Raw genomic sequence first — 22,184 nt, 5'->3', positions numbered from 1 at the left:
AATTAGCCACCGTTCTCCTCGTGGATGTTGTACCTTTTACCTGGAGGAAGGTAAATTAGCCACTGTCCTTCTCGTCGATGTTGTATCTTATGCCAGTGTAGGAAGGTAAATTAGCCACCGTCCTCCTCGTGGATGTTATACTTTATACCTATGGGGAGGTGAACTAGGCAAGGTCCTCCTCGTGGATCTTTAATATTTTTTCTTCAAGTTAGTGATGGAGGACTATTAGGTTACTAATTAACAATGACACATTAGAGAAGGTCTTCAGGGTTACAGTAATGTCTGTGTTTTCGGATAATAAGGGGTTTAAAGTGTTGAGAATTTATCTGCTCGGCTATAGGCCTATGTAAATATACAAGCCTATAGTCTCGTACCTTGCCCAATTATTCGTAAACGAACAAGTTACTTGTTCCGTTCTGCTCATGGATGTCCGTTCTCCTTGTGGACGTTCTCCTCGTGGATGGCGGCTGCCCAGTGCTACTCCTCAAATGGCGCCGTCAAACATAACGAAATGTACGAGTTATGGTGATGTTGAGAATGTGGCAACAGTGTGGGGAGGGGGTGCAGTTTGTTTTCAGTTGTATGTGACAAGTCGAAATGCAATTTTGGGTGTTAATACGTTTTGACCGCTTTGTTATATTGGATCGTTATTAACCTCAAGTGTTCTTGTTTACCCAATATTCGAAAAGGCAAAATGCGCATGTTGAGTGGCCTCCCCTTGAGGAAGTCTCTACTGTTTTTGCTGCCAAGACGACCAAGTATGCTGTCAGTTAACTTTACCGGAGACCGAGAGGAGTTGTTTATGGCAGATTTCAGATTGTAAAGATCAAGAGCATGGTAAATCTTCTGAATTGCACAAAAGTCTATTTGTCGTGTGTAACAGCTAGTTTGTTCCAAATAACTTGAATAACTGTTAATAAGTTGTTTTGTGCGCAGCACGTTAGACGAATGTGATGGCGCGTGATTTGTTTTGCGCAGCCCTTGGGATAAATGCTGGCCTGTAACAAAAGTCCACATAATACTTTTTGTATGGGAAAATTTAAGACTAATTTATCAAATGACAGATAATAAGTATTATATTCTAATAGCCTACATCGTTAGCATACAACGTTTAATTCATTATTTTTTATTAATAGGCTAATTAGTATTCGAACACACATTAACACATGAAGCCTCATGTAGGTTAGGCCTACATACAAAAAGCTTATATGTATAAATTATTTTATGCTATATTCAGGTAGAGATATTTCACTTCTAAAAATGATAGATTTATTGATGAAAGAGCCAGACGCTCACGTATTTATATCTCAGTGACCAAACCATCCACGCTGTTATGTGAGCTCGAGAACAAATATAAAAAAGCAAACATAATCATCCTCGAGTACAATGTTGCCAGTTCCGTGACAAACATTGTCTGCATTGGTTAAATATTCATATTACCAGCTAACTAAGATGTTATATTGCCATTTTTTTTCTGAATTTTTTTTCAGCGTTGAATTTTTCAGTATAATTGTTGCTCAAAAAAGTCTGTAAAAATGTCTTTTATATATCCACCCTTAAGGCCACAGTTGGTGTTGAGATTTTGATATTTGCAGATTCAGTTTCATTTACATTGTATCTTTCACAGGTTTACTTGTCAGCATGATGACATTCACCTCCCTCAATGTATATTCACACTTCATAAGTCATGCAGACAATGATAATTTGTCTTTAATGCAGGAAGCAGACAGGGAAAACTTGGAAGTGGCAGGTACATGGAAAAATGGGCCTGGGGTAAGGTATGCATCCTCCTCCAGGAGCAGTCAACGGTTTGACTCTCGCCTCTGCACACCTGTTAGTCGTACCGGTGAGGAGGAGGCAGACACTCTCCAGCAGAAACACAATGTCACTGTTCCCAGCCTATCTCAGGATACCCCTCAGGTACACATATAACTAGAGACACCATTGCAAATCATGGTTCATTATTTCTTATTCCAATACCAACAACTGCTATCAGTTTAGCATTCAGTAAAAACTACTTTGTGGTAAGTTAGTAAGTAGACATAGATTTGTGAACACTTAAGAGGCAGGCTGCAGGTGAATAATTTGTTAATTTTTTCACATTTTGGCCTATTTTATGGTTTACAATACATTGTCCTGGTTTACAGATGAACATATTTAATTTAAGGCACAAAATAAAACCAAAGCAAAGAAAAAGAGAAGGCAGAAGACATTTAGCTTTGATGATGACCGAGAGCTAGAAAAAAAGAGACAGAAGGAAACGGTAAGCCCTTAATAAACTGTATGTGATGCATTAATACTATTGTCAAGGTGATAATTAAAGTATCAGTAACCTAAATCATGCTTAATGCTTGCATACTTTCTGGTATTTTGGAAATTACAAATATCAGGAAAGGAAAAATACAGAAAAGTCTACATTTGTTTATGTAGTGCAACCAGGGGGAGACTGTAGATTGTACTGGTTCCAGGCTTTCAATATGTTCTGCATGTTTTCCAGGAAAAATTCCTTCAAATATATCAAGATTTACACAAGATACGTGACCATTTCTATGATGAGTATATGATGGCACTGAGAAAGAAGATTACCCAACAGCAGAAAGATATTAAAGAAAGAGATGCTGCCAGAGAGAGATTGAGACAAGCCAAACTGCAACAAGAGGTGGGAGACAATACAGTGTGCTGAATAAAATGGCTTCTTCTTTACTGTTATCTTTTTTCTTACTTAACCAGTCTGCTAACTCACAAATAATTATTTGGCTTTATGTCCAACTATTACAAACTGATTCATAAACTTACTTTACCCATTCTTGCAGATTTTTTTTTATATATTGAGCATTAATGCAGTCTTGTTTGCCTTGTTATACGTCATTGACGTCATACGTCATTATACATCAAGTACAGCAGTATTGCGATCATGCTGCCATACCACACATGTCGATTAATGTTTATCACAAACATGTGTTCAAATTGTACATGTATATGCAGGTGTGAAAACATCATAATCAGTATGTTTTGTCACTTTGGGTTACATGGGCTGTGTGTTTGTTGCAGTCATGAGAGATGTGTGTTAGAAGCTAGTGGTCTCCATGATTTGATCACTTCACCTCAGCTTGTTTTCACCAGTACTCATTTATGTTAATGTACAACTCCTGATTTTTTTTAGAAATTGCTGACTCACCAGATGCATAAGAAACTAGAGCGCCATGAGTTCACCCACGATGACTCCTTCTTGAAAAAAATACCCAAGACACAGTTGTTTAAGGTAAGGACATATTATAGTTGTTGCCACACTCGTCATGTTCATAGAAATACAAGTTGGCTCATATATATATGTATACAACAACCAATAGGTGAGTTTCGAGTTGGAACTCTTTTATCGCCGTGATAACTTCACATTATCTTACCGATCACCTGTCTCACTCTGTTCTAGAAGCATAAGTGACACTTCTTTCCTTTAGGAACTTCTCAAGTTCACATATGTTCAGCTTCTCAATTTTATCTAACATTCATCTAGTCCAAATTACTTTTTATGAAACTTCTTTCAGACGCCCATGTTGCCTAACATTTTTGACAAAATACAGTTGGACTGTTTCTGCCTTTATCAGTAATAGAGTTCGAACTGGAAACTCCAGTTTTTAAGGGTCGTGTTCATGCATATAGCAGTAATCTTTGAAAAGTTATCCACTTAACAGGCAGGGAATGAAATCAAACATGAGCTTCATATTTCAGCTGTATGCCCTATAGCAGTTGTAGTGCTTCAGTCATGCCTTTTAGTATGAGTTTCTGTAAGCCACATAACCAAAATTCACATCAGACCAATATGTTTTGATTATTAACTTCAAAGAGGCCACTCGATAGCACAGAGGGTAGAGCGTCCACTCTGGGAACGGTAGATCCAGGGTCAATCCTTGATCCAGTCACACCTAAGACTTTAAAAGAGGAAGTTGTAACTTCCTCGCTTGGCGTTCAGCATGAAGGGGATAGTGCAACAACTGGTTGACCCGTATCAGTATAATGGCTCGGCTGACTTGCCTTCAGTAAGGCGTGTCAGTGAAGCAGCACTAGATAGAAGAGCGGTGGAAATCTGTCCTGCAACAAGAAGGCACAATACATGTACATGCATCCTAAGGATTCCTTCGTTGTGATATGACATTGTGAAGTACCACGTTAAACCCCAAGCACTCACTCACTCAAAGAGGCCATATGGGAGATTTTTTTGCAAAAAATCCATATTTGCTGATCAAACGAAATTTCTGTATCTACCAAGAATACTGTAACTCAATTATTGCCTTTCAGTAAATATCTCGCACTTGTCCTATTTATAGTGTGAAAAGGATTTTAAAGGTTGAAAAAAGTTAAATTTCAATCTGCTGTATAAATTTTAGGAACTTTATTACCGATTTTTAACGGTATAAACTTTGTGCACACATGAGGCTGATATTTTCTGAAAGGTAATTCTTTGGGTTATTCTAAAATAATGAAAGAAATGCTACTGGGTTGATTTCTTTCTCTTTAAATTTAGATTTCATACTCCTATTCAAGTCAAGGTTAACTTAACCTTTTCCCAACATATGAGGTGTTATTGAGCAAGCTGCTAAAGCCCAAATACATTTGCCCTGCTATATTAGAGTTGTTCAGTATTAGTCTGGAAACTGAACTTTGTAGACCTCTGATTGATTTCACCATTCATATTAATGTAAATAATTTAAATGAAAATTTTTCTATTTGTTTTTTCTTGACAGATTGTTCAGTTAGAAGATAAACTGAGGAAAAAGGGAACACTGAAGTATAATTGTGAAGTGGATGAATTCTGGACAGCAATTCGTAAAAATCCAACAGTCTTTAATTGTTATTTGGAAAAACTGAATACCGATGGTAAGAATACATGCTTTTTTCTTTTGTCATCCTACCTATTCAGAATTTTTGACTTGTATTATTAATGCAAGAGACCGTCAAGATGGGTCAAATCTCTGGCACTTGTGTTAAAATGGACTGCCCAACATATATATGTATTGCTTTAGTGCAGACAAATAGCCTTGAATGCTCTGTTCTCCAGGAATGTGTTTACTGTATTGAACGTAAACCATCTTGGATAAATGTTGATTTGTTGACTTATGCCATTTTGTGTACATTTTTATTATTTATGCTAAATGACCTAAAATTTCACCCACAAAGGTGCATTTTTCAAGGCAGATAAATGTCACAAAGTATTATTTTTGGGGCTGAAAAATGTTTAAGCAAACTTCAAAACACCTTTCTAAAATCAATAGAGCTCTCAGAACCAGATAAAATGGGCAGTTCATATTTTTTATAAATCATGCAGTATTACAATGTTTTAGTTTGTAGTGTTATCCTAATGTCTAAATCATTCTGTGTGTGTTTCAGGAGGGTCACAGTCTTTGTTCCGTAAGCGATTAAACTCCGCCCAGAAGGAAGCCCTGGACAAACTTGGTGAGGAATGGCGGAGTCAGCCTTCTGAGAGTGTCACACCGCGGTCCACCCCTGGGCGCAAAGACAGCTGGGCCATCACACAAATGTACCCACATCAACAAAAGGTCAGCAGTCAAGTATTTCAATCCACAAGCTTGCCAACATTTATGAACTCATTTATTTCACTTGTTTGATGGCGGTCAGCTCTATGGTGGCAGGAAATTAGGCAGGGCCCTGGGGGAAGTGACACATTTTGCATGATTCATCCACCCTAAGGGAGATAGCCGTTAGTGAAGTTTCATTTCTTATCAGAAAAACATAAGTGATGGTAAGTCAAAATTGTCATGTTAAAGCATTTTTACACCCTGCATTCGGTGAAATAAGATGTTGTGGACCCTTTTAAACTGTAATGGAAGTCTTCCTTTTTAAATATAGCACTCTTCTGCGTGTATTAAGTGACTTACACATTCATCTATTAATAATGATCACTGTTGTGAGTGCCATGAAGTAAGCTAAGAGTTCATCTACTGTATGCAATTTGATATCAGTATTTGCAAGTATACATTGCTATCACATCAGTTTATATATCTAGGCCTACATATCGTCAAACAGCACACAAATGTTTATAATTGTCATGCTGAAGTGAGCCATCCAAGGCTAGCTAGAGTGAATGATGTTCGTGTAATGCATGAACTCCACAAACTGTTAAAAATAAATACCCTAAGTTGTCAACATTTTTATTCGCCTCTGTAACCAATATTTTGAAACATTCTGAAAGAACTGTAGGGTGTAGATAAATAATGTGCACAGTTTTATGAAGCGTACATCTTTAATGACAAAAACATCATTTTTAAAATCATTTTCAAAACAAGTGTGTGCATAAATTTGACTGAAGAAAATGCTTTAGCGCTCTTGAATTATTCTTAGTGTATTGTGTATTAGAATCATTGTTAAACAAAATGTTAGGGTTGGTGTTTTAAAAAGCATGGTATGTATTGATCTGAAGTTTTACATGCACATTAAGCACAACGGGGATGTTTCTTCGCCGATGCTCTGAGAGCATATTACTGTAAATTACCAAATTCACGATTTCATTTCTTTATGCATTAAGCTGAAGTTTTGCATTGATGTGTCACATAGAGGCAAGCTCTTTGGTAGCCTTTCTACCAGTGCTAAGTTACGTGTGGCATAGTACAGATGTCAAAGTCGATGTACTTATTCAACTAAGAGTTGCAAGGTATAATGCTGTGAAGTAGCTTGTATTGTAGTTTTACTTTATTTTCTGTTAGTAATTTATGAGGTTTACTTCAAATCTCAGTATCAGAATCTGTTTTGCTAATCCCCTTTCCTATAGTTGCATTGGTTTATTTATTTATTTATTTATTTGATTGGTGTTTTACACCGTACTCAAGAATATTTCATTTATACGACTGCGCCCAGCATTATGGTGGGTGGAAACTGTGCAGAGCACAGAATCCCATATCCATCTGCAAGTTGCTGGCAGACCTTCTTACATACGGCCAGAGAGGAAGCCAGCATGAGCTGGACTTGAATTCATTGGTGAGAGGCTCCTGAGTCATTACGCTGCGCTAGCGCGCAAACCAACTGATCTATGGAGGCCCCCTCAGTCCCATTGGTGTATATCTTGCTGTGCATAATGTTAAAACAGAATTTGCAGTTCATCAGATAATTTCTAAGTAGAAAATTATTTCTAGTGAGTACATCTTCAGTTATTCTTGTTGGTAAGTTTTTATTAAATACATTACTGCCAGTGTAGTTTCTTATTTCACAATAGTATTTTTTAACATTACACATGAACAAAAAATTTTGCTCTAAAATTTGTGACAATGTTAGGAGCCTACCATTTGTACCATAAACATCATGTATAAATCTAATTTCAACCTCATACTAGACTTAATTAAATAGTGATTTTGACACTGAACCCAAAACACCATTTGTGTTTTCCATATAGTTTCATTACAAGAGTGATCCACTTGAAGAACTTCCTTAGTACATGACTATGTTGATTGTAGTTCTTTGTAGAAGTCTGTTAACAGTTTATACAACTTGGAACTGTCATAATTACAGTTTAGTATATATTTTCAATTCTCAAACTGCTTAAAAACTTTGTTAGCATTGAACTTCCAAGTAGAAGGTTAAGAAGAGAAGCATATTGAGACCCAGGGCAGTTTTAATGCCTTGCAGTGTACTAAGAAATATCTTGCTCTTATGCCTCCTTCCTTTATATTTTTACATAGTACTTATATTTTGATCTTTTCCTGGTGATAATTCCACATAAATTGAAGTATTTTTTTTATTTATCTTACGTATGTACGGATTGGTGCTGACAAAAGATATGGTAGGCATGAAATGCCTTCCCTCTTTGAATTCCTCCTTGACCAAATTTTAAATCTTTTCCTCGCTTTCTGTAAGGTACTGTCGAAACTGTTCATTGTAACAGATTCGCTATCATCATAGACAAAAACACCCAATATTTGAATATGGTATTGTTCATTCCAACTTCTGAATATTTTCACCCTCTACCTGCGTGAAGCGACATCAACTCAATTGTCTCCCCTGATCATGTTTCTATACTTCAGGCTTCAACTTTGAAGACATTATATGTAGCTGTAAATAAAATTGGTTTTGGCCTCTTTTTATCTTTTGGTAGCGTCCCTCTACTAGAAGCAGCAGAAGAAGTTCTAATGCATCTCCTTCAAAACAAGCGGCAAGTGACCTTGAAAAACGCTGTCCCAAGGTAAAATATCTTTACTGCTACTTGTACACTGTGTATACGGTCAGTGGTACAATGTCATTGTGTCTGTGGCTCATTCTTATCACTATCCATTACGTGCTGGAGTAAGTCGTGGCCTGAACAACTAGTCTGCAGATTGCTGTTTTCTTACTGACAACGTTCACCAACCTGGCAATGCATAGCCAGGATCATATCTGTGTATTTATTTATTTGTTCGAATGCTGTTTTACGGCGTACTCAAGAATATTTCACTTATACGACGGCAGCCAGCATTATGGTGGGAGAAAACCGGGAAGAGCCTGTTGGAAACCCATGACCATCTGCAGGTTTGCTGCCATACCTTCCCACGTATGGCCGGCACATCTGTGTACTAGTGGTAAAGCGATAGAAAAAAAACAAAAAAGATCCAAGTACACAACTGTGATCCAATTTTAAATGTATTCCTTAGATATGGTGGAAGTTGGAAGTTTTCAGAAAACAAGCTTGGTGAGAGTTTAACTGGCTGTCAGATTCCTTTTCATAAACACAGAAACGGTTGACATGTCAGAGTCAGGTTTGATGACTCATGACCTTATTTCCTTATACAGACATTTTGTTTGAGCTGTCCAGCATCCGTTTGTTCCATTTTCTCTCCATATCACATGCTCAATGCCATAATTGCATTTAATTATTAGCAGGGTACACATGTAAGTTTTTGCAGTTTTCCTCATTTTGGTGTAGTACATGAGGTGCTTTAGAAGGATAAACTTAAATATATATGGCAGCTACGTGTAGAGGCTGTGTTTGTGTCTTGTGTAAGCCTTCTTGAAATATTTCTGTAGAATTTTTCAGGATACATCCCCTTGTATTTCATTTAAAAGAAAAAATTACAAGTGAAAATTTTCTGCCAGGTACCATATGAACTGCTGTTAAGATACAATCATAATTCAAATGAATTGCATCATTACTGGTGATTGCAAATATTTTCACGATATTTATTTGCGACATGAGTGTTTCACTATTGTATCTCTTTACAGATGGTGATGCCAGACTTGTACTGTTTTAAGATGGATTTGTCACGGAAATTACCTGATCCTCTGGAGGTGAGGATTGTGTCAGTGTAGTTTCTTTAAAGGTCTGCAAAGTTTTCATCAAGAAGGAAGATTAAAGATATAAAGAAGACATTTTAAAATATTATAGTCAGGTGTAAAATGATATTGCATGTAGTTATACTTTTGAAAATGTAACACAATTGGAAATTAATTACCAAGTTCAAATATTATTGTGCAATTTTGCATTGAGCATAAAGTTGATTGATCCTGATGGATGCAGTTTGTTACTTTCACTTTCAGATGCTTCAAAGTGCTAAAGTCCAAGCAAAGGATCATGAGAGAAAAAAATATCTGAGAGCTCTTCACAAAATGCATCAGTTGGCTGTCACTCACCAAGCTGCCTCTGATAGGTCTGTACTGTTCTGTTCTAGCCAAGTCTCCTATACACATTTAATTTGTACTACACATATCCAGTACAGTTTGTACCCTGTGGTAGTGAACCGCTGCCGCACTGTTCTGCAAGGCAACCATACAGTACCACAGAACTTCCATTGTCAAGACCTACAAGTCTTAAAAGTAGGGTTAAATGACGAGGGTCTGAGCTGCTTTCCTAAATTGTCAAAGAAATGTCTTCTGGTAAAACGTCTGTTGGTAGTTTCAGAGGATACTACAGAAAGAGAAGTTTTCTATGGTTTCCAATTTTTCCTGGTGGACACTTGACCTCACCCATTACTGACACATATAGCCACAGATAGCCACTTTCAAATGCTCGACATCAGTCGAGCACGTTTGCCTTACTTGACATCATGCCTATCTGATTCATCGTCACGTGGAAAATTTTCACTTCACATCAGGAAAAGTTTAGGAAAAAGTTAAGAGGAACTGCCGATGATTTTGTTTTTTAGGACTCTTCACTTATAGGACTTATATTGTAAATTTTTTTGAACTTTGGTATTTTCCCTGTTCAGTAGGATGTCTTGTATATCATTGTGATATTTCCACCTGTTATTTGGGGGGCACTGAAGTAGTGCTTTAACACTTACCTGCCTGCCTTCCCCGGGCAAGTGAAAGTGCATGTCGGCAAGCAGACTGGCCTTCATGGTTGCCCTAATGGGCAAGAAAATTTTTGCCACCAATAAACTCACAGAGAAATCATTTGGCTTTATTTTACTGTTCATTCATCACTGAGATTTTGCTGGCAGCAATGACCATCATGCAACATATTACCAGTCTAATATATTAAATTATCAACTACATGTATGAACAGATTTGAAATAGAAATTTACCGTTTCTTTTATCGCATGTAGTCAAATGGATTCATTACGTCAATTAGTATAACCTGTGAGATGTCCTCTGTGGCCGAGTTGTGCCCTCCTAACACATTATTTTCCTGCAGATGTTTTGGATAGATAATTTCAGATGTACAGATGTAAAATCTTTGTTAATAAACCCTTTGTCAGGTTTTGTCAACACCTTAAAAAATGTATAATTTATGTTGGATAAGTTTGAAAACAATAGTGCGTATGATTTGTATAAATTATTATATTTATTAATATTTTCTGAAAGCAGGCACAACAATTTGAAATGTTATTGTGGTCATGTTGAAATAGGCAGATTTACAGACAAACACATAGCACCTGGTAGGGCAACTACCCTAATTCTTCTAAAATTTGGGACAGATATTAGTAGTGTTGAAAGTAGAATATTACATTTTTTTACTAGCCTTTTAGAAAAGTAATGATATCAGTATGTTGTTCATTAGATGGTCTAGCCATGTGAAAAAAAGGTTCTGGTAGAATTATTTTTATCTTGGCTAAAATGAGCAGATCAGGTGTCCCAAAGAAATAGAGTACCTCATCTATGATCCATGTTGTTATCTACATGTATGTATAATTGCTGCAGCTATGCGTCTTGGCTAACTGAGAGATGTGTGTGTTCACAGGATACTTCAGAGTCACAAGGGAGATCTGGACATGATGTATGGAGGACCTGACATCAATGATGTTGTAAGTAATACAAATCACTGTTAACCAGCGAACTTTCAACCTTGGCGTTTATTACGCCCTAAAGTCTTGATTTTTGCACTAATCAGTGGGAGTATTGCTGTTTTTTTTTTACTCAGACATATACTTTCCTCCCGCCTTGCAGATTGATGTTAACTTTGCGGTTGGTCAACCGGTCATTGTGCCTGATGACACACAGTCTGAGGGAGTGTTTACCTCGGAGGAAGTTACTGGCAGTCTTGCCCAACCCTCGGTGACATCCTCCCATCCCCTAATGGACAACTCAGAGGAACAGGAAAAAGACGTTGTTGTTGCGTAAGTTATCTGCCAGAGCTCAGCTCAGCACTGCATAAATACCATATGTAGGTCTTCTTTTTAGTCTGGATGAACTACTGCAAAACATCCTTTCAGCCTATTTATTATTTGTGAGCAGTGTAATCGGAAACTAAAGTTTCAAACTAAAGAATCAAATATATATTCTTCTTGTCACCAGGTCTAGTTTTCATGTATTTTTTGTTAAGCCATTAAAGTCAAGTGACCGAGTTGATAAGCATTATTAAAGCCAACAAGTCTGCCACTATATAAACATAGACAGAAAGACATGGGACTCAGTTATCACAGAAAAATATGTAAAAAACTTGATAAAGTTTTGGAAGCTTGAACTTCCATGAAGTTCATCATTGGGGATGTGGCACTGACGGGCAATGCACTCCTAGTAGCCAGTGTGTAAAAGCCCTCAGGAACTTGGTCAATCACTAGCACTGAAAGGGTCACGTAATAATTGGCTGTCATGTCAAAAAACCTATGAGCTCTCGATCGTCAGTATGGTTTCTTATTGCGGATAGACAGATATTGATAAAGAATATAAAGGAACATCGACCCTTTGAACACGGAACAGAGCTGATACTTTTTGGTTGGGTATCAGGCGTTTTTGTTTGTATTGTCTCATGTCACTTTGTTTAATACCAATGGTACAGGAGAGCTCCTAGGTTTTGTGACGCCACTCTAATAGCTATAACATGACAAATTGGCATCACCAAATGAGGGGCTAGGTACTGAGGATTGTTCGCTATTTACTCTGTTGATAAGTGGTGTAGAAATTTTTAAATATTTTTAGAACATTTCTGGAATACTACTGTACTTTATTAATTAATTGCAGCTTTAGTGGCCGACTTAAAATTTTTTTTAGTATTTGTTTGTGGTACTTACACAGGGAGGATTCGAATTACCTAGCTGCTCTGCCTGCCCCACCCAAACCTACACCCCTCACACTGGAAGAAGTCAAAGACAGCTGCAAAGTTGTTGTAAGTTGTTATAGATCATACAGATGTAGTTTTGTCAAATTTTTTCTATGTGCAATGGTAAATTATATTCCTATAAGCTGATAACACTCCTAAACATAAAGCTCAAGAGATATAGGTTCAATCCTAGACTTTTACAAGAAATTTTTACTTCCCTCCCTCTTATTGTTCTTGGGTCTTTCGGAGAATAAGCTGTTGATGATGTGTAATTGTCCACATACACAGTTTCGTGTGTTAAAGGCCTCTTGCTTTCCAGGGGATGTTTTACATGCCATACACGGAAAACTTTCTCAGTAGCTTACCAAAAGGTCAGTTTCCTCAAGCCATAAAACCCACCACCATTTTATAAGTGGAATATCTTGAGTATGGCATTGAACAACAATCCAGTGAATTTATTTATTCCCATATATTCTACACATGTTGTTTCTTTGCTTCTAAATATAAGAAGCTTTCTCTGATAGACATCCATTCAGTATAGTCAACATGATCTTTCTACTGGCCCATACATGGTTTTTGATGTACTTTGGTGTATTTGTCATAGAGCTTGTCAAAGGCAAGCAGGATGTATACTGCAAGATGGATGTATACTGTAAGCTGCAAAGACATAATCTCATGGTACTGAGTGTTTCTAAAAATGTAGACACAGAGAGGCACAAAAACATGAACTTCACAGTACTTTGTGGCAGCCTCACGGTACCAGCTGCTGTTCAAAACTATGTGGTGGTGAGTCAGACTGCTGCAGAGTATCACACAGCATAAAGCTGTGCGGTGGTGAGTCACACTACTTTGTAGTATCACACAGTATAAAGCTGTGTGGTGGTGAGTCCCACTACCATGCAGTATCACACATTGTAAAGCTGTGCAGTGGCAAGTCACACTGCTGTGCAGTATCACACAGTATAAAGCTGTTTGGTGGCAAGTCACACTGCTGTGCAGTATCACACAGTGTAAAGCTGTGCAGTGGTAAGCCACACTGCTGTGCAGTATCACACAATATAAAGCTGTGTGGTGGTGAGTCACACTGCTGTGCAGTATCACACAGTATAAAGCTATGTGGTGGTGAGTCACAGTGTGGTGGTGCAGTATCACACAGTGTAAAGATGTGCGGTGGGGTGAGTCCTACTGCTGTGCAGAATTACTCTTGAAATATTCTTGAGTATGGCCTAAAACACCAATCAAATCAATAAATTAAGTGAAAAAAACAAAGGTATGGAAACTAATGGGTATGGGTACTAATCTTTGTACATGTATGTCAGATCCATTAACTACTCCATATATTGACTGTAAGACTACATTTGAAGAAACACCTACCCTAATGAACCAAGTCAAGCCCTAGTACCTATCAGAAATGATACTGGTAACAGTCATGATAACTCCAATGAAAAGAAAAAAGATGAAAATTATTGTCCTAGCTGAATGTGAAACTGACTGCCAAGTTTCTTGTGCAATGGGACTAGTAGTATAGGCCAGGATAGAGATTATGTGGCGTGATCTTCTGCTCATGGCAGAAAATGAAAGACGGAATGAATGCACTTTCGTAGGCCTGATGCCTGTTCCCACATTACGCTGCAGTGACAAGTTTCATGCAGTCCTGCATGTTAAGTTTTGGCAAGTTTTTGCAGTTATGTGAAAACCACAAACTGAATGGGAATAATTTGTTGAAATTCATATTTCCGAGGTCAAGGTCTCGGAAATGGTTTTGTTTGATAAAATGGTGCAGTTTTTACAGTCGACTTACTTACGCGCTATTTTCATTGTCCAGCCCAATCCTAATTTATGCATGGAAAGGGTTCATATTAAGAAGTTTTAATTGCCACCCAACTATAGTCACAGGTACCAAATTTGAAGAAAATCGGCTGGATGGTTCGAGAGAAGATTCTTGAACAGTTTTCATATAAATCCGATATGGCCACTAAAGCATGTGACTTAAAATGACCCTTTTTTGATATACACTTGTTCAGACCATAGGCTAGCACCATGTAAAGTTTTGAGGAGATTTGGCATGGCGGTTTTTTCTGCAGCCAGTACAGTTATGGTTAATAATCGTGACAATTTCAAGAGGGTATCACCCCGATGGCCGATCGCCTAATAAGTGAAAGGGAAACTTTACTTTTTGAAAATGACAAGCGTCAGACAGGTGAAGTGTGAGTATTTTTTCAAATGCAGGTAGCAACTAGTCAGTACATGGGGTGACTGCTAGATCTGACCTTTTTGAGAAATTTAAGTTTTCGTGTCAATATCCAAAACTAAGGTGATTATAGCTCATACTGTGTGAACAAATCATTATGTTTACAGGAAGCCCAATGTAACAGTGTATACTGGAACAACTACCTGCGGGCCGGCAAGCCAGTGTCCATATGACGTCAACATTTAACCTGCATCAAAGACCACTAGTCTTCCTGAACCTTCTCATTCTTATATACACTTTATAGAAGTTTTTCCTGGTGTATGTTTACTGGCTGAGTAACGCATTTGTGGTAATAAATTTATCTATGAATAGAAGATACATTGCTTTGTATTCTGTTGAAACTTGGTCTTACATACGTAGAGGATGTTTCACTGGACATGGATTGTTGTCCTTTGCTTTGCTGTCATGGAAGCATAAGATAATTAATTTGGGGCTGGTTGTTTTGTGTCATGCTTTTGTTCTTATACTATAACTGCTCCAAATATTGTCCGATCTTGATGAAATTTTGTGTCCAGGCATAAGCACAGATCAAGGTCGAAAACCAGTCCCATCCATGCATACTTTGTTTATTTCACTTTGCTGCATACCCAACAAGTCTCGTGACACAGCATCCATTGGTGGATTGATTGGTGCATAATGCCGTACTCAGTAATGTTTAAATTTACTTGTACAGATGTCATGGCGCAGCATCTGAGGTGTAGGAGGTGGATGTATTCAAATCCATGTAAATCTATAACCTGAGTTCATTGTTCTCGTGTCAGCTGAGGTGAATGTGTAAGTGCAAAAAGAGCACAGAGGGCACTTCATTTCAATATTGATCTCGTTGTACCCCGTTCCAACCCCAGAGAAATGGGGAGCGAAAATCTTAGTACATTTTGTTCCCATGTTGGATCAATATCCAGAGTGTTTGGTGGCATGGTGAATCTCTTTTGTCTTTTGTCAAGTATATGTTACTAGCAACCTTTCTTATAAATGTACATGACCTGCAGTTGATCACCAGAAGAGTGCCAATGATGCTACACCATACATACATTCCAACAAAGCGAAGCAAGCTCAGTGTGCTGGAGTTGGCTCATACCAAATACTTAAAACATGGTACTCGTTGCCTCTCTTAGCGCTGAGCACTCGGAGGTTAGAGCAAGGAAACAGGAGAGGTTGGTCCGGTGTCAGTATAATATATCTCAGTCGGGCATCATGTCTGGTGATATGCTTCAGTGGTGGCAGCACTTTGACAGCATGGACACCCTGCCACCAGAAGACATTATATGTAAATACACCTATTGACTCCTCATCATCAGATGACTGAAAAGTTCTTAAGTAGGACGAAACCCCAAGCATTCATTCATTTAATGTGGTGGGTATGCTAGTAGCCTACAAATAAACTTCATGAAAGCCTGCCTAAAGGCTACAAGAACAGTGGGAGCTGGAGACTCCCCCTGGAATTCAAAGACGAATATCTCTGAATATATTTATGTATTTATTTGATTGGTGTTTTACTCAAGGATGTTTCACTTATATGACCAGCCAGCATTATGGTGTGAAAAAACCAGGCAGAGCCCCGAGAAAATCCATCCGAAGGTTGCCGTCGGACCTTCCCACTTATGGCCGTTTCTGGATATAAGCACGTGACCTTATGGGTCAAGTGCCTTTCTGCATTATATGACAGACATTTAAAGGGAAATACCGCCTACATGAAATTATGCTGTTATTAGACTACATAAAGTTCAGACTTCCAGATGTCTACTGACATATCAGCCTGAGAAAACAACAGAATGCTGAGTATTAAAAGCGGTTTCCCTTCCATCATCAACTCACTCAAGTCACTGGATTTAGAAAGCCTGGCCCTGGGATCACGAAGCGATCTTAGACTTAAGTCAAGATTTCAGTCGTTAAAACTTGGTATGTTATCTTTTCCCTTATTTTAGCTGAAATTTGTGTTACATTAACTTACCAGAATTTACGTTGTCAAGCAATATTCGGACCTTGTTACATAAGAAATTACTGTTTTAAAGTGATTTGAAATTTTGACTTAAGTCTAAGATCACTTTGTTGTCTAGACAAAAAGATGTTCACCGAACTTGAATGTGACAATGGTAGGCATGGTCTGCAATGTCACTTCAGATCGTCCATAGAAAGGAAGATTGTATTTGTTTCCTTATAATTCGCTTCCAATCCATATTGTATTGTTTACATGTGCGATCCTCAAACAAACACTGCATTGTGGGAATCTTTGTGCTGCCTCATTTGCATGTTATATCGTCGGCAGACAGCTTACACCAGTGACTGATTTCCCTTTAGAAACTTATATTTGTACTTAACTGCGCTAACTCAAAATTCTGAATTTCTTTCGGCGGTAAGTCCCTTTAGGCATTTTCAAGGCATTAATATGTATGTTGCCCAACAAGCAGACTGGATGTAAAAACTGATTTATTAACAGGATCTTCAGAAGTGATACCAGAGGATTTGAATATAAATTACATCCTTTGGAAGATTAGACCTTAAAACAGGAATGGTGGTGCTGCTATCAGTATAATCACAAGGGAGGTAATTACGTGATATTGACTATTCTCGTGCTGTATCACGGCTCATTTTGGTACTTGGCTGCATTCAACTCAAATCTTGGGATTCTGACTCAGCAAACTTAAGTCTTTGCTCTTTAAAACAGATGGCTGCATGCACTTTTTCTTCATCTGGAAAACAAATTGTGTGTAACCATTCTCTGGAAATGGTTTTTCTGACAACTTCTGTCTCTCATAAGCCACCATTTACAGGCAACAGAGGTACTAAATATTACATATACATGTATTAATAACTTAACAATACATAATATAATAGTACAGGCAGTTGTTGATAAAATTCTGGCCTTGAAGGGTTCAAGATGAACTGAAAAGAAGAACATCAGAATTAAACCACAGGGTTACTCTTCCATGCTGCTAATGTTTCTGTTCTCTATCTTGGACAATATTTCGCTGTACACTGTGTTCATCTGAAAAGAAAGCATGTTAACTGTTATTTATATATTTTTTATCTACGCAAATTAATCACCATGCCTTCAATGCAGTCCATTCAAATTCATCTATCTACAATGATATTCCTGATACATTTGACTCAGACTTCCAGCTTTATGGTAAGAATTATGGATCAATTTTGCTGGCCATGAAACCACGCTGTATGTCATGCAAAATACTAACCTGAAACACTGGCATAATGTCAAGAAGTTGCAAGTATAGAGAACTACAAATATGTTCACAATGTCTTGGCTTTTTCATCTTGGACTACATGCTGACATGTGGCATGATGAACATGCCAGGCAATAGTAAAACTTCACACAAACCAAAACACTGCTTTTTTTTTTTAAACTACTGTATTTTAAAGAGCTGAGGTTCAGAATAAGATCTCCTGTGCAGCTCCCTGTACATAAAAGCCTCTAATACTCAGAAGAAGGTTTTGTGAGAATGATGTCATATCTATGCACACATATATACAGAAAGCATACATATAATACTATTACAGTACAATGTATTCTGAGCGTCATGGAGATGACTGCTTTACCTGGTCCTCATAGTTGCTCTTCATGGAAGGCAGGTGTGTGAGGAAGTTGAGGCTCATACTACACCACTTCTCAGCTTCTTCATACTGATCAGCACTGAAAACAAAATACCGAACCAGCAAGCTTCATTGACAGTATTATACAATTCTTCACAGCTCTACTATGTTCCTCAAAGGCTACATCAGTTTTATTTTGTGTTTTACAGGTAAGCAAAAACTAAAAAATCCATTAATGGAATAAAAATAAAACTGAAAATCCAACTCTTAAATTTGTCCGAGACATTTTCCACAAATCAGATGATGTTATTAAATATTATTTTTATACCCTCCTCAACGTTGAAAATAAATGACTTATTCTGCCCATAAAACTACACTTCCAATTAGTGTCACATAATCCTTCACAACTGAAAGATTTTTGTGAAGCTCTGAAGCTTATCAACTAAGCCAGTTGATATTTATATTCCTCAGATAAACAAACGTATGGCAAGTGATTTAGGGTTTTGCCTATCAGTTACCTTTAATTACCCTGTCTATTGAAGTTGGTGGCAAGACACCCCTCCCCCCAACCAATACATTACACTGTATGAAGTTTGGGTGGCTAATTTGCAACACATGGTGTTAAGTCACTGGCAAAGAAACATGCAGATGTTCCAATCAGGAAGCTGTATTTTTATCAACGAATTAAATCAAAGCAAGTTGTCACCAGTCAAGCAATAATTGTAAAAAAACCTGTAAATTCCAAACTTTGTCTCAAAACATCACCACACCAAGGTGTCATCTTAGGTGGACATCAGTCTAATTCACAAGCTACATCGCAGGCATCAATTTAAGCGTTGAACAATGAGACACAACTACTAACCTACACAGAACGTCCAAATCTCAATAGACGACGTTTTCTTCTGTGATGTTGCAGTGCTTGTGTACTACACGTGTTTTATGAGCTGATATACTGATTATTGTAATATAATAAAGGAAAGAACACCAGTTCAGAGTTTTAAACTGTTTTGTTACATGAGTTCATTTATGAGTTCCCTCATTGTTCAGGGTATGTGGAGGTCACCTCACTGCATCACCTCATGAAAAGAATCAGTGTGCAGATGTATTTCAGTGACTTCTCTGTCACCTACCTCCTGTATAATTTCAGTGAAGTGTTGTTTCATTCCAATTAGAACTGTACTTACATTGCAACAAAGTTAAATTTCTCACGTTTAAATCTGGCAGAATGCCATTAAACACAGACAACATAGACACATTCATTTATTCCCTACTGCACTGCCTGTAAAATGAAGTAAATTTAATTGTATTTATGTTTACCAAATTATGTCTGAAGTTTACAGAGAATGTTTAATATTACCCCAAATATAAAAATTTTTAGCTACAGTGTGTAGGTGTTGTTTTTATTGCTTTTTAGCTTCCTGATACCGCCTATTTACTAGTAAGTCAATACTAAAGTGATGGGTTAGCAGTGTATTAAATTTTCTAACATAGTTTTTATATAAGTTTTATATGTAAGCAGATTTTTGACATTCGCATAGTCTGCCAGTCCATACCTGTACACTGGTGCTAGGTAGCAAAATCTCTGTTTTAATTGTTTTCCACAAAATGGCAATCAGCTGTGAAGTACCAAATTACTAAATTCCTTAGTATTAAAACCAAGGAAAGATGAACAATAATTGGGTACAAGAGCATAAAATAGACATGAGTTACTCCCCCTGAAGCATGATAGCGCATGTTAATTGGTTTTGTGAACAACAGTTGCTGTGCAGATAATCCCCTTGACACTCCCACCATGCCCAGTCACCTCCGTAAGAACCACCACCACATCACTAAGATGCAAGGAATCGCAGAACATACCTGATAAATTTCAGGGCGACACTCTGGGTCATTTACAGTACTTGTACATGTATGAAGTGTACATTAACTTATACAGGCATATCCCTCAGAGAAACACTAACCTGTATCCCTCATAGAAACAAGCATACATATATGTATGTTAGCCTGTACAGATAAAAGCTAGGAAGCATACATAGGAAGTGTATAGACTAACCTAACCGATACAGGTATGTGCAACGATGCCACAGAGAAACAAGCATATATAAAGTGTACACTAACCTGTGGATATATATCTCCAAGAGACACAAGCACATAGGAAGTGTCTAGTATTTTAAAACAGATATGTACCCAGAGAAACAAGCATCAGGAAGTGTCATAACCTGTATAGATGTATCCCTCTAAGAAACAAGCATACAGGAGGTGTATACTATCCTGTGCAGACATATATTCAGCAAAGAAACAAGCATACAACTGAAAATATTCTAAAGTGTTACAAATATGTAACACAGGGGTCATTTTTTCAAATCCATTATTTTTGTTTGAAACTGACTGGAAATAATAGGAAGAATACATACCTTTCATAAAATATAAAGCAAAACACAAGTCAGTGATCATTACCCCAGAGAAACAGAGTATAGGAAATGTATCCCAACATGTACTGATATATACCCCAGAGAAACATGAGTATAGGAAATGTATCCCAACATGTACTGAAATATACCCCAGAGAAACATGAGTATAGGAAATGTATCCCAACATGTACTGATATATACCCCAGAGAAACAGAGTATAGGAAATGTATCCCAACATGTACTGATATATACCCCAGAGAAACAGAGTATAGGAAATGTATCCCAACATGTACTGAAATATACCCCAGAGAAACATGAGTATAGGAAATGTATCCCAACATGTACTGAAATATACCCCAGAGAAACATGAGTATAGGAAATGTATCCCAGCATGTAATGATATATAATATTTCATATTTATAATGATTTACAAATATGAAAGATATACACAAAGTTTCAGGGAAAATGATGCAATACTTTAGCAGGAGTTGCTATATGAATATACATGAATATCCATTATGTTGCACAAAGTACCTGAAAGGAGGATAATGTGAATATCAAGCAATTGCAATGAAACTTAAGCATTCGCAACTTCTGATGATAGGTAAGATATGTATGGTAAGTTTCATTAAAAATCGTTTGTTTGGGAGAAGACATATGGACAAAATCGTGTCCATAGACAGACAACACACAATGTGATTGTAGAATAACCCCAGATCCCCACCTCCCCGCCCCGCTGCTTGATTTTGCTGTAGGGGGATATAATAAGCTTATATAAAGTGTACACTAACCTGAACAGATATATCCCCTGATTCCAGGCTTTGGTCATTAGCCAGAGGATCTCCATTTCTGGGTAGGACTCCTACAAACACATGCATATAATAATTAAGATGAAACATGTTCTGACAACATGGAAAATTCACTGATGTGCTGATCATAGAGACATGCTACATTTTTGTGTGACAAATCATTTTTGTATCACGATGATCTTTAAATCATACCAGAAAAACATGCTCTTCAAGTGTGTACACATATTGCTCTTAAAATTCAAAGATTGTCATCATTTGGAAAGGTGTACAGACTTATCCCACGTTCTACCGGGTTTCTTTCATCCATGATCCCAACTTCCGTAAAAAAAATGAAGCAAACAAGGATTATGAGAAACCTGGCAACTCACACCTACTTCAGTTTAAAACATGACAACAGCCTAAGTTGACTTAGCATGTGACTCATGTAGCCACATACAAAGCTCTAATTCTCAATCACATGATACGTCTTTATCCACTCAACTGATATGGACTCTTATAAACATAAGACATAAGAGACAAAAGTCATTAATTATGTAATGGAAGGATAATTGCCGCACACACGACATAACATAAAGCACAATAATGAATAAGTTCCATCCATGGAGAAGTTCCATTGCTGACGCACTGTGTGCATTTCAATTTTCATAAATTACAAAATTCAAGACATTGTCAAGTGTGGCATATCATATAGTACTGCTTGCACTGAGCCCAAT

General features: G+C 37.4%; 2 protein-coding genes across 4 annotated transcripts in view; one reads left to right on the top strand and one right to left on the bottom strand.

The window, feature by feature from the left end:
* The first annotated feature begins 701 nt into the window (after window positions 1-701).
* LOC135479764 (uncharacterized) lies at window positions 702-14,994 on the top strand. Its single transcript, XM_064759673.1, has 14 exons — window positions 702-837; window positions 1,720-1,920; window positions 2,168-2,263; window positions 2,498-2,659; window positions 3,164-3,262; window positions 4,743-4,875; window positions 5,386-5,555; window positions 8,102-8,188; window positions 9,202-9,267; window positions 9,517-9,626; window positions 11,159-11,222; window positions 11,365-11,534; window positions 12,433-12,523; window positions 14,816-14,994. Exons 1-14 carry the CDS (start codon window positions 835-837, stop codon window positions 14,879-14,881), a joined length of 1,518 nt encoding a protein of 505 aa, XP_064615743.1. The 5' UTR covers window positions 702-834; the 3' UTR covers window positions 14,882-14,994.
* Window positions 14,995-17,492: 2,498 nt separating this feature from the next.
* LOC135461966 (testis-expressed protein 11-like) overlaps window positions 17,493-22,184 on the bottom strand; it is a 43,238-nt gene continuing 38,546 nt past the window's right edge. For all 3 annotated transcript variants that reach the window (XM_064739270.1, XM_064739271.1, XM_064739272.1), the window contains 3 exons: window positions 21,454-21,524; window positions 18,261-18,354; window positions 17,493-17,694 (listed from right to left, as the gene is read on the bottom strand). In XM_064739270.1, coding sequence (XP_064595340.1) covers window positions 17,626-17,694; window positions 18,261-18,354; window positions 21,454-21,524 — 234 coding nt within the window. In that variant the 3' untranslated portion in view covers window positions 17,493-17,625. The remainder of the gene's footprint in view (window positions 17,695-18,260; window positions 18,355-21,453; window positions 21,525-22,184) is intronic.

Source organism: Liolophura sinensis, chromosome 1 (genome assembly GCF_032854445.1).
Source record: "Liolophura sinensis isolate JHLJ2023 chromosome 1, CUHK_Ljap_v2, whole genome shotgun sequence".
Classification (NCBI taxonomy): Eukaryota; Metazoa; Mollusca; class Polyplacophora; order Chitonida; family Chitonidae; genus Liolophura; species Liolophura sinensis.
The sequence above is the reverse complement of the archived record's forward strand: the minus strand, read 5'-3'. Positions and strand labels throughout refer to the sequence as shown.

Excerpts from the sequence above, each read along its gene's own strand:
- LOC135479764 (XM_064759673.1), top strand. Across the intron at positions 4,876-5,385 it reads GGAAAAACTGAATACCGATG|GAGGGTCACAGTCTTTGTTC; the intron begins GTAAGAATACAT and ends TGTGTGTTTCAG. Across the intron at positions 12,524-14,815 it reads AAGACAGCTGCAAAGTTGTT|GAAGCCCAATGTAACAGTGT; the intron begins GTAAGTTGTTAT and ends TTATGTTTACAG.